The sequence below is a fragment of the Moschus berezovskii genome, chromosome 11, assembly GCF_049115385.1.
Source record: "Moschus berezovskii isolate FMDL1 chromosome 11, NW_MosBer_1.0, whole genome shotgun sequence".
Taxonomy (NCBI): Eukaryota; Metazoa; Chordata; class Mammalia; order Artiodactyla; family Moschidae; genus Moschus; species Moschus berezovskii.
Window position 1 is genome coordinate 79,731,419 of NC_142470.1, and position 13,080 is coordinate 79,744,498.

Consider the following 13,080-nt stretch of genomic DNA (forward strand, 5'->3'; position numbering starts at 1 on the left):
TTGAAAAGACCCTGATGCTAGGCAAGATTGAAGGCAGGAGGAGTAGGGGATGACAGAGGATAAGATGATTGAAGGATATCACCAACTCGATGGACATAAGTTTGAGCAGGCTTTGGGAGTTGGTGATGGCCAGGGAAGCCTGGCATGCTGCAGTTCATGGGGTTGCAAAGAGTTGGACATGACTGAGCGACTGAACTGAACTGATGTCAGTCTTGAAGAGCATAATGCCTTTATAAAGTAAGAATTATGCCCAGGGATTTTCTATTTTTAGTTGTAAGAGGGAAGGCCTGAGAGAAATGAAGTTACTCTATTTCAACTGGAGTAGGAAGTCTTTTTATCTCCTTTTCATACTACATGTTTGCTACATAATTAAATACAATTTTGTAGATTTCTCCAGCTGTTTCAGGTGATTCTAGCATCCCAAAGAGCATAGGGAGAATTTCAGTCAGACACACTGGTGTGAATTTGATCGAAACTGATGTTCCTGGCTTAATTTGAGGGCCTTCTGCCTTTTCTCACAAGCACTGGAGCCATTTCATTTGTTTTCCTTCTAGACCCCATGGAGAATGATCAAAGACTGGAGTCAAGGACAGGTGGGCTTGGCACAGAAAAGGCCACAACAGCCTTTAACTGTAACTTGGTCATTTAGTGGGCTGTGGTAACCAGACCTGACGTCACAATTGGCGCCAGAGAGTTTACACAATCATTGCCATTGGTCACCATACCAGACCTGGGACCTTACACACTTCCAAGTCCTGTCGGGCAATCTGTGTAGTGCATGGCCTGAATCCATGTGCAGTCTCTCAGGAGCTTCTCAAAGGAATGCTTTCGTAGGGGCTGTTTCTTCTACATACCAAACAATAAAGGCTCACCTAAAAATAATTAAACCCGACTTAACACTATTTCTGCTCTCTGTGTCATAATTAAGCAAGAATGAAAGAAATCTTAATAGGATTGCAAACAGGTCTTGTGTTCCTTAATCATGTGTTAGAGACTTAGTAAAAAACAGGTTTATGAAGGCTCAGAAACACCATCCTTTCTTTTCAGGAAAAGCGAAACTAAAGCTGTACTGTACTATGGCCACTGAACTCAGTTCCATTCCCACCCAAGTCCTGTTCCCGTCCTCCCCACTCTGCAGGGCCTGGATCCAACTCCTTCCTCACCTCCAGACTCTAAGGATCACCCCCTCCTCTGAGTTCTCCTGCCTTGAACACCTCCACCCAGAATGTAACTACTCAAGGATGTTTGCTGTGGAAGTTAGTATAACCCCCTCATGCCTTATTGAGTAAAGTCCTCCACTTGAGAATCACCTTCCTTTCTGCTGATAACTCCACACCCAGAACCTACCTCAGAGTCAGGTGAACATCAGTTATTCTTTAAAATCATGATGACTGGTTGCCATAGGAAAAGCCACATTTTCTAACCATTAAGCTGGGAGCTTATTCAATGATTCTTCCTAAGATTTTTTTCACTAGTAAGCTAAGGTCCTTCGGTGAGATTAAACTATGATTTGCTTTAGAAAAATTAGATGAACATACTATCTGTCATGTTAAGTGAGATGTGCCATGGTCAACTGCATGGTTTGGGAATTGCTCCCGTAACTGTGGCCGCCTGACATTGGCCTAAGAAAAATCTCTGAACTACAGAGGAAAGCCTCTTCTTTCCCCATCCTTACCCTCTAGCCACTCAGACACCAATCTCCAAGTCATTTGGTCACTGTTCTGCCGCAAAGGAAACCCACGGTATCATTAGATACCATTTTCTGCTTCAAGAACAGTCGCATAATGAGGACCCTAGCCTTGATATTCTAAATGCACAGAGGAGAACACTGCTGACCCTAAAGACATCAATCCCACTCCTCATTCACCAACACTGCAAGGAAGCAGAGCCTCCACTGAGGGTCTACCACGTACAGGTCCCTACAGCTAGACTGGACCTCTCTTGGGATGTCGGACCTCTTGGCAATTTGTCCAAAGAAAGCAAGCTAGTGTGTATCCCAGCTAGGAAACCAGCTCAGACAGTAAGAGATAAGGTGCAGCTGCTATGGGTAGGGGAAGATGTGGTAACACAACATGGTATCCCCACTAAACTGGAAGTCCCAGAGATGAGATGGTAGCTCGACTGCCAATACCAAGTGTCTGTGGGCCAAAGACTTACTTCTTTGAAATCTGATTTTCACACTGGTGCAAAAAGAAGAGTAGAAGAGAGAATTTTTAAAAAATCTCTCACCCTCCATCTCTGAGAGTAAGCAGCTACTGTGTGTGAGGGCCTTGATAGGCACCATGGAAGACAAAGAAATACAGGATAAGTTTCTAATTAATTCAGAATTATTCTCAGGTGGAGAAAAGAGGAAAGCTGACCTCATGACTGACTCCATAATGTGCTTACAGATTATTTTCACTTCTTTACTGCCACCTTCTGGTCTCTAGGCACCTAAATGGTAATTTTAAAATGCTACCTTAAATTTGTGATTCATGATGGATTTTTTTTTTTTTTTTTGACCGTGGCATGTGGCTTGCAGGATCTTAATTCCCTGACCAGAGATTAAACCCCCGGCCATGGTGGTGAACGAGCCACTGGACCACCAGAGAATTTCCCATATGGCATTTTTAGTACTTGTTCACATCCTTTACCTCATATGATGGTACACAGATTAGACGTAGTTCAGGTGGCCTTTATTCTATTTTCACTTGATCTGAGGGCAACAACAAACTTAAGTGATTTGCCAAGTGACAGAAAGTTAGGAGCAGAGCAAGGATAAACCATGCCCGCTGTTTTCTCCAAGGAGCACACACCAGGGTTATTCATTTGACTTTCTTTGTTCAGCCACATTCATAAAGATTTCTATCACCCTCTCATCCCTTCACAAGTACAGCCTAGAGTGGAAAATCCCTTACTCTTAAAAAAGAGAATGCTATTCAAATATTCCCGGATCTTTTCAAGGGTAAAATCCATTCCATTTTACAAGGTCTTTGAGAAAAGAATGTAGGGGATCTATGATTGATTTTTTAAATTTCATCTGACAGTCAAAATACTATAGAATCCTCCGGCACAACCCTCAGATGGCAGTCCACCAGCTTCCTCTTAAACATACCTTGGTCTGGAAGCAGCAATAGAGTTGGGTTAGGTACGGATGTTTTCGAGCCAGAGCCAAAATCCGCTTCTCTGTCATCGTGCAGTCTACATCATCATCCTGAAGGATGACATCCTTCTTTAGGACCTTCACAGCATAGACTTCATCTTTGCCTTTGAGCTCCGCCAACATGACCTGTAATTAACCAAAACCACCCCTATAAGTCTATATATATAGGAAATTAAAAGAAACCCAAGTCAATACCAAATGCTTTAAAAACTAACTCATTTTATCTTTAATTTTAAGTAGTATTGTAGTATTTAAAATGTAAAGACTATCCATCCCAATACAGCTACTATAATTTGTTTGTTTTTAATCTCTAGCACTGTGTCCAGGCAAAGAAAAATTCAATGGACATTTGTTCAACAAATTATATGAACATAGTAATAATTATTTCATGTGTTCATATAATTTATCATACTTGCAACGAGTATAGGAAATACAGCATAGATTTTTTAACTGAACATCATTTCATAAGCATTTCTCTATCTAGTCTCCATCATATCATGGTTGCTGATACTCAATTCAAGTATATTCATAACAGTTTATTTAACTATGTACTTCAAACTAGTTTCATTCAATTATTAAGTATTATATAAATAAATTGCTTCAGGTGCTTTATACATAGAACTTTTCTTTCTTTTAGATCATAGAGAAAATCTTAAAAGTGAATTATCGAGTTAAATGTGTACATTTCCTGACTTTCTGAAAGGATATACTATATAACTTGCCACCAGTAACGTAGAAGTGCTTTAGTTTCATGTACATTCACTAATGTTGGTGCTTTCACATAAAAAGCTTTGCTTATGTAATGAGTGTGAAATGTTTCCTCAGTGCTGCTTTAACTTTTAATGACACTAAAAATCTTTGCTTTCTAACTATATTTCTTTTTGTGCAAATTATTGTCCTCTGTCCAGTTATATACTGTTTTATACTACTATATTCTTTAGGAATCCTTATGAGCTTGGTATATAACGTTACTACCACTTTAATTTCTGCAAAGGTTTTTCTAAGCCTGCCATATGATTTTCTGTTATTTTTTCTATTAAACAAGGTCCTCTATCTTTTTGTAGTTGAATCTGTCCTTGTTTACCTTTATGATTTCTTCTACAGCTTTAAAGCTGGGAATGTGATTCTTTCTCGAGAAAGTGAATTAACAGCTCTATTTTCTTAAAGTTTTCCTATCATTTGATATTTTTGCACTCATTTCCCTACAAAAGTGACAAGATTTTCTCCCATTAAATATCTCGTAAATAAGTATTTCAGTCATCAGAGCCAAAGAACAGTAACTCAGAAGCTTAATGAGGGCATTCAGGATGTTACCCTGAAGACATTTGTCACCCACATACAATACAAAGTCTTTAAAACTGGCTCAAACTTTGGCAGCAATTTTTCTGAAGAACCAACCCAAATGCTCCTGAGTCATCGAGGTTCGCATCCTGCTTACAACCTGTGGAAACCTGGAGCCTCTGAACCTGCTTCTTTCCCCTTGAATCTTGCTCAGAATTAAACCAGGTCCTGCTTACATTCCAGAGTTATGTCTCCTCAGAGGACTGGGGTCTGCTTCTTACATAACCAGTTTCTAACCAGTCTCTGAAGAATTTGACTGCTTCAGCCTTTGCTATTAGAGTCAATCCCACCAATGACTTTTGCTATTAAATCAATGCCACCCACAGTCTCAGGATGAAATGTGGCAGGTAAGATGGCTGGGAACCAGGTCTCATCCTCTGGGGGCTCCAGAAAGCCACTTCCTCTGGAGGGAAGTGGAGCAGGTCTATAGCTTAGCCTGCAAAAGTCCAGCATGAATGAGGGCATGGGATCCCCGGGAGCTCCCAGAGCCAGGTACCTGACTTCAGAGCATGGCCACCTTGCTCTAGGAGGTCCTAGAAAGGTGACTCCCGTTGATCCCAGGCATGGCTTTGTGATAAGCAGGGAATAATCAGGGTGTAAGCTGAAATGTTAACAGGTTTCCTAGGTTCCCTGCTCTTCCATCTTCTAAAATAAACTGGGGTTATTTCATCCATCTCATCCCACCTTCAGAATGCTGGCTGGTCACCATGAAGGCTTTAGTGGGCACACTCTGTACCCATGCCCTAGATCACTGTGTTGGACTCAGGGGAGTAGGAGAGGAGAAGGGCTCCGAGGGCAGTGGCCCCTGATCAAAGACCTGAGATGACTGTGCCCATTCTCTTGCTACAGGCAAAGGATAAAAAAGACATTTGGTCAATGCCAGAAAAGTCACTTAAAATAACATTTAATTTACAAGGTAACACACTCTAAGATTTCCTTTGAGTGTCAAGTTCATTCAGGGCAGAGATGTTAGAATTAACTTCCAAAATTTTGTAAATTATGTAAATTTTTGTAATGAATTAACAAAACAGAATTTCAGATGGATCGCTGAAAGGGAGAAAGCTCTCGTGACTCTTATTGATAAAGGGAGGCCAAGCACACACAAAGCAACTTAAACTGCTCAGAGTGCTTTCTCGCCTGCTCTCTCACTTGGTTCCTGTCCCTATTTGACAAATGAGAAAAACTGAATCCCAGAGAGGCGGCATGCCTACCCTGCAGTCCTGCAGCCCATAAGCAGCAGAACCCTGGTTCCCGTCTGCTTGCCTCAGGCCATTTTCACTCAACCAGGAAGGAAAACATAACCAGACCAGGCCGAAATGCTCATCACTTAGTTTTGGATCAGACCAGCAGTTCTGCCCTTGCGTGCCACAGACCTTGCCGAAGCTGCCTTTGCCCAACACCTTGATGAAGTTGAACTCATCCAGGCCTAAGCGCTTGGCCTGGCCTTGCCGGACTTCACCATTTTCACCCAGGCTTGCCAGCTGACCATCGGTGGATGATGCCGCCCTGTGCTCCTCCCCTCGATTGTCAAATGACAAGGCCTTCCGGATGTTGTTTTCAAGTTCTTTTATTTCTAGGACCAAGGGTGACAAGATATTGCATTAGTGCGCACCTCACAAGCCCTTCCTGTTGGATCTGATATTCAAAATGTTCCCCACTGTACCATGACTCTCAATCCTCCCTCTGGTTCTTCACAGCAACAGACCCAGCGAGGCATTCCTGTAAGTTCCTTCATTTGCTCTGCACACTTTCTCTGGAACCTAATTAATGTACAGCAAGGCCTAGAGACCCAAAGAGGAGAACAACACGGTCCCTGCCAATCCTCTCCTTCAGATCTGCCTTTTATTCTGGGACTGGGCCACCTCTCTGAAATTCCCCTTCAGCTGGTAGCCTGCTGCATTGTTTTAGGCGTAGTGTAGGAATCCTGGCCTCCCAAAGGCAATAGGGACCCTTCAAGTTTCCTTTGAAAATTAAAACGATGACTAATGGAAAATTGCTGTCACAGTAATTATTGGTGAGGTAATTATTTCAAAAACTGGGACTAAGAAGCCTTTACCTTCTAAGGGACTTTATTTGGCTTTATTGCTGGATTTATTCTAAATATTCATCTTCCATAAGGTTATTTAACCAAATGAGCAGTGGGCTTATCGTTAACAAAAGAATTATGTCCCTGGAGTGACATGTTGCAAATTTATCTCAGATGGGGCAGGAATTCCTCAGCTGTTTCACAACTATGACACAGCCTTGTGCTGCTGCAGAGTGTGCGACCTGAATTAACCTGGGGATGATAATACTGGGTGACCCTTTGACCTTTTCTATTTGAGAAAACTTTGTTGTTAAGCATGCATTCACCAAGACATACACTCCTTTGTGTAGAAGAGGACATCTCGAGCGTAATCCAGTTTTAAAAGATGCTGTGAATAACTGGGATCACAGGAGGGAAACACAAACTGTTAACCTTTGGGAATCAGAATCAAGCAGGAGTGATCAACTGCTGCTTGACATAAAGACAACTTTGGCTCCTTTACAGAAGGACTGAGGCCTATGAAAGCTCTATGATCTGCAGGCTCGACTTCTCTGAGATGTGTCAGGACAGAGTGCAGGGGAGAGGTGAGGACAGCTTCCAAGTCTACAGATATGCTCATGCCAGTTCCGCAGTTTTCTGTCACTTACTCTTAACTAAGTATAACTTTTGCTCTCAGCATAGAGCTTCTGCTCATAACTTGCAAGCAAGTTATTAAACGAATTTTGGAAGACAGAACTTGGATGCTGGGGATATTAAAACTTGAAGAAAATATCTTTGTATGTGTTCTTACAAAAGAGAGAAGAGGAACTGTGCATTATTTCAGTTCTGAGATAATGCACTGTGTTGCTAAGAAGGTTTTCACATCTATTTGTCCTCACAACACGGGTTGGAAATACTGTACCTTCACGGACAGGGGACAAAGAGAGGTCCTGAGGGGCACAGTGTCCTGCTGAGGCTGGAGAGCAGGCTGGGCAGGAACCAGACCTACAAACCCAGTTGCCTCACGCTTGCCTGGGGTTTCTTTATCATATGACTCTGTCCCCTTGAAGCTCTCAAAGGAGCTCTCAGCCTTAAAAAAGTAAAACCTGAAAATATCCACATTGGACAGGGACAGCATCTGCTTGTTTGGAGGCCCCGGGGAATCACTGGATTATTTATAAATCCTCTTTTGAAAGGAAGCAGAGTATAAAGGAGCAGAAAGTTAATCAGAGAAGTATTAAGAGGGACTCAGATCAATTATTTGTGACCTCAGGACTGGCATACCACCTGCAGCTGTTTTATTTACTTCTGGGGAAGAAGGGCTCGGTTGCAGTGATGACCTCCACAGAGGGTTCCATGGCAAAGCTTCTGAGAATGGGGTCCCTAGGCCATAAGGGTGACATCTCGCCCTTACCACTGACTTAGTTCCTGACCTTCAGTCAAAACTTTTAAACTCTCTGCCTTATACTTCTCACCCTGTAACCTGGGGACAGTAAAGGAGCATAAACAGAGAGTTGGCTTGAGTGTAGAATGAGGATAAGGAAAACAAAAGGGGCTATAGAACATCAAGGCACTATTGTTCTGACTTGTTAATGATTATCCCTGTTCTGCAGATGCAAACATCCCTTCCCAGTGAGAGCTGGTTCTAGTTACCAGAGGGGAAGGTCTAAAATGTATATATCCCTCCTCAGTCTTGGCATCCTTGGATGCTTGCAGAATTCAGAAACCTTTGATAACTTCCAGCATATTCTGATGGACAAGGAGACATCCTGAGCTGAGCTCTAGAGGGAAGTCAGGTGCGGAGCTGGCTTCTCCCAGGCTCTGCCAACTTTACCTTCCTATCCCCACCCACCCACCTCCAGACTCCTGCCTGATCTCAAGTTTTGGGTATGATGGTGAAGTTCAGGGAGGAAGGAAGTCAGATTCAACTCAACTGAGTGGTGCTGAGGGGGCTGGGAGCAGAGGTGGGCATTGTGGTTAGAGAAGGGCTGTGCTCTCTGCTTCTCCTGCGCGTGGAAGCTGGAAGATAGGCGAGAGTAAAGAAAGAACCCCAGCTCCCCATCTCGCTCTTTTACCCTGCCTGGGAGTGATGTCAGGGTGGCAGAGCCATTCAGTGCCACACTCTCAAGCCTTGGACTCCTTGGCCCTTCCAAGGACAGAGCTCAGAGGTAAAGAAGCAAATCTGAGGGTCTCACCCTGGTCACACGGGGAGGTGGGGGCCGACTTGGATCGATCTTCCTCAGACGGTGAGCTTCCAGAAGCAGGCTGTGGGGACTCAGCACCAGCAATGAGCTAGAGAGAGGGAGAGAAGGAGGGGAGAAAGGGGTCAGAAAGGAGATAGGGAGTTTCCCTAAAGTCAAAAGCATCAAGACACAATGCCAGAGATTGCAGCAGTCGCTGGTGCACAGTAGCTCTTGCTGAATTGATCATCTGAAAGCAGAGACTCAAGGTTTCCTTTGTCAATTAAAGGAAAGAAAACAAGTGATACAGCTTGTTTAATTTTTATTCTACCCAAATACAACTGACCTTTCCAAGCAAAGCTCAACCTTACCCCTTCCATGAAACTTCTCTTGCCTACCCAAGCAATGCTAGTTATCTCATCCAGAGCAACTTGACAGCTGCTTGGTATTTATTCCCTACCTTGTTCAACCAGTCCATTCTAAAGGAGATCGATCCTGGGTGTTCATTGGAAGGACTGATGCTAAAGCTGAAACTGCAATACTTTGGCCACCTCATGTGATGAGTTGACTCACTGGAAAAGACTCTGATGCTGGGAAAGGTTGGGGGCGGGAGGAGAAGGGGACGACAGAGAATGAGATGGCTGGATGGCATCACCGACTCTGTGGACATGAGTCTGAGTGAACTCCGGGAGTTGGTGATGGACAGGGAGGCCTGGCGTGCTGTGATTCATGGGGTCGCAGAGAGTCGGACACGACTGTGCGACTGAACTGAACTGAACTGTTCAGTTTTATTTAATTTGGGATCTCTACTCAGGTAGACTGTAGGTTCTCTGAAGGTTAAGAGCCTATCTAGTATTTGTATTGCCCCTGAGGATTGGAAGGAAAGTTATGACCAACCTAGATAGCATATTAAAAAGCAGAGACATTACTTTGCCAACAAAGGTCCATCTAGTCAAGGCTATGGTTTTTCCAGTGGTCATGTATGGATGTGAGAGTTGGACTGTGAAGAAAACTGATCGCCGAAGACTTGATGCTTTTGAACTGTGGTGCTGGAGAAGACTCTTGAGAGTCCCTTGGACTGCAAGGAGATCCAACCAGTCCATTCTAAAGGAGATCAATCCTGGGTGTTCATTGGAAGGACTGATGCTGAAGCTAAAACGCCAATACTTTGGCCACCTCATGCGAAGAGTTGACTCACTGGAAAAGATTCTGATGCTGGGAGGGATTGGGGGCGGGAGGAGAAGGGGACGACAGAGAATGAGATGGCTGGATGGCATCACCGACTCAATGGGCATGAGTTTGAGTGAATTCCGGGAGTTGGTGATGGACAGGGAGACCTGGTGTGCTGTGATTCATGGGATCGCAAAGAATCGGACACGACTGAGTGACTGAACTGAACTGAACTGGGGACTGCACAGAGTGAAACACATAACAGAAGCTCAATCAACATTTTCAGTTGTATCGATATTTGTCGGCAATCAGGACATTTTTAGCAGGACATCCTCCATGAAGTCTATTTCTTGGCATAGATGCTGGTATATTCACACTAAGTTCCCATTAAAGGCAGAAGTTTGCACTCAGGAGATCACAAGCACTTCTGTTCCCCTTTACTCTTGATCTACCCACTGTGCACACACGTCATTTCTGGGTGATCGGCTGCTTGCGAGGGGCACTATGAAGGTAACTCAGACTCCAGAAAGCCTGACGCTCCCACATAGAAGCTCCATCAGCTTCTGGCCAAGAGCACTTGTCTCCCATCCTCTCGTACTAACTCAAGGTACTACTTGGTTTGCTTGACTTTTTCCAGCTTTTGCATCAGAAGCAACACAGCAATAAAACTGTCAGGACTGAAGTCTCTTAATCTCTGACTCTGCTACTTCGTTATTTTCTCCATATTGGCTTCTTAGCACCACGACAGACAGACAATGCCTGGTTACTCTCATTACAGGTCATATAAATATAGGGGCGAGGGCAGGTATTGAGTTTTCTCTGAAATGTTCCATGACAGTAAAGATTCCAACTCAGTTTACTTCTCAGTTCAGTTCAATCACTCAGTCATGTCCGACTCTGCGACCCCATGAACTGCAGCATGCCAGGCCTCCCTGTCCATCACCAACTCCCAGAGTCTACCCAAATCCATGTCCATTGAGTCAGTGATGCCATCCAACCATCTCATCCTCTGTCATCCCCTTCTCCTCCTGCCCTCAATCTTTCCCAGGATTGGGGTCTTTTCACATGAGTCAGTTCTTCGCATGAGGTGGCCAAAGTATTGGAGTTTCAGCTTCAGCATCAATCCTTCCAAGAAACACCCAGGATTGATCTCCTTTAGGATGGACTGGTTGGATCTCCTTGCAGTCCAAGGGACTCTCAAGAGTCTTCTCTAAGACCACAGTTCAAAAGTATCAATTCTTCAGCACTCAGCTTTCTTTACAGTCCAACTCTCACATCCATACATGACTATTGGAAAAACGATATAGCCTTGACTAGATGGACCTTTGTTGGCAAAGTAATGTCTCTGCTTTTTAATATGCTATCTAGGTTGGTCATAACTTTCCTTCCAAGGAGTAAGCGTCTTTTAATTTCATGGCTGCAATCACCATCTGCAGTGATTTTGAAGCCCAAAAAATAAAGTCAGCCACTGTTTCCACTATTTCCTCATCTGTTTGCCATGAAGTGATGGGACTGGATGCCATGATCTTAGTTTTCTGAATGTTGAGCTTTAAACCAGCTTTTTCACTTTCATCAAGAGGCTCTTTAGTTCTTCTTCACTTTCTGTCATAAGGGTGGTGTCATCTACATTATCTGAGGTTATTGATATTTCTCCCAGCAATCTTGATTCCAGCTTGTGCTTCTTCCAGCCCAGCATTCCTCATGATGTACTCTGCATATAAGTTAAATAAGCAGGGTAATAATATACAGCCTTGACATACTCCTTTTCCTATTTGGAACCAGTCTGTTGTTCCATGTCCAGTTCTAACTGTTGCTTCCTGACCTGAATACAGGTTTCTCAAGAGGCAGGTCAGGTGGTCTAGTATTCCCATCTCCTTCAGAATTTTCCACAGTTTGTTGTGATCCACACAGTCAAAGCTTTGGCTTAGCCAATAAAGCAGAAATAGATGTTTTTCTGAAACTCTCTTGCTTTTTCAATGGTCCAGCGGATGTTGGCAATTTGCTCTCTGGTTCCTCTGCCTTTTCTAAAACCAGTTTACTTCAGGCAAGGAGCAAAATCATGTCTGCTGAACAGGACTCTCTGTGTAGCCCATGCATATGTGTGCTCAGCACTGTCATCACAGAGTGTTTGTCTAACCTGCCTTCTGGGTGGGGCCTCAGCATTAGGGGTGCTGACATTCTGTTTGTAGCTTCAATGTCCTGGGTCAATAACTGAAGTCCAGCTTCCACCAGTGGGACTGTCAAGAGCTGAGAAAAGCCAGCAGAAGCACAAAATCTCACATTAGTCAGGAAGAGAGGGTGTTTTTCCCTCTAAACCTTACAAAATAGCTTTGTTTATTGGAAAGGTAAAGAAGAAAATGCTTAAGAAGATGGAAACAACCCAAACCTTCCCATTCAAGGGAAAAGCCTCCTCTGAGAGGCAGCAGGGAAAAGGTATGGGCAGCTACTAGAACAAGAAGGGAAACACAAAGTCCTTCAAAAAGTATTTCAAGGGAAAATTTAGGGACAACATTTAGGAGTTAATACTGTTGAGGCACCCAGAGTCAGGCTTGTTTTCTAGTTAAAAAAAAAAAATACCAGGCAATGAGAGCCACTTGCCTGTACCACCCCACCAGGATTTCTTGCCCAGTTAACATGGTTCCCATTTTTTCATTAACTTACTCTTTCAGAGCCCTCTTACATTTTTTAGGCTAGGAGCCAAGGCTAGGACAAGCCTTCAAACAAAATGCTAGAGATATCTTTAGCTCTGTTTACATCTGTGGGCCCTGACTCACCAAAATAACATTTTAGCAAATGGATCTTTTCCTACTGACATTCGGAATGTCACACAGATAGAGACAGGGCTTTGGTCACCAAAGACAGACCCAGATGTTTCATGTCGTGGGACATTAACAATATTCCTCGGGCAGCCAAGTGCCAGCACTATCACAAATCTTCTTGGCTTGCTCCCTAGAAAAGAATGTGTTTCCAGCTCTTCATCCATTTATCCTCATTATAGTGATTCCAGAGGCAAAGTTCAAACGTGAACATTGCTCTCATGCCAGTTTTGGAGGCAGATAAGGCTACTTCCCTGTCTAGAATTGAGTATTTTCTGGAGGGAATTCCAGAGTCCTCACATTGAAGGTGATGTACCCCTAAGAAACACAACACTTGAGACTTGCTTGGCTTTTCCTCACCTCTGGAATCGAAGGAGACTTCTGTGTTACCTGCATGAGTTTTCCTTCTTTGTCTTCTTTAAGCAC

At 43.6% G+C, this 13,080-nt stretch overlaps 1 protein-coding gene across 2 annotated transcripts in view; it reads right to left on the reverse strand.

Moving 5' to 3' along the window:
* Nucleotides 1-13,080, reverse strand: part of PRKCE (protein kinase C epsilon) — a 568,938-nt gene that overhangs the window by 183,958 nt on the left and 371,900 nt on the right. For both annotated transcript variants that reach the window (XM_088841505.1, XM_088841506.1), the window contains exons 9-11: nucleotides 8,684-8,780; nucleotides 5,857-6,056; nucleotides 3,095-3,268 (exon numbers count right to left, since the gene is read on the reverse strand). In XM_088841505.1, the coding sequence (XP_088697631.1) occupies nucleotides 3,095-3,268; nucleotides 5,857-6,056; nucleotides 8,684-8,780 (471 nt within the window). The remainder of the gene's footprint in view (nucleotides 1-3,094; nucleotides 3,269-5,856; nucleotides 6,057-8,683; nucleotides 8,781-13,080) is intronic.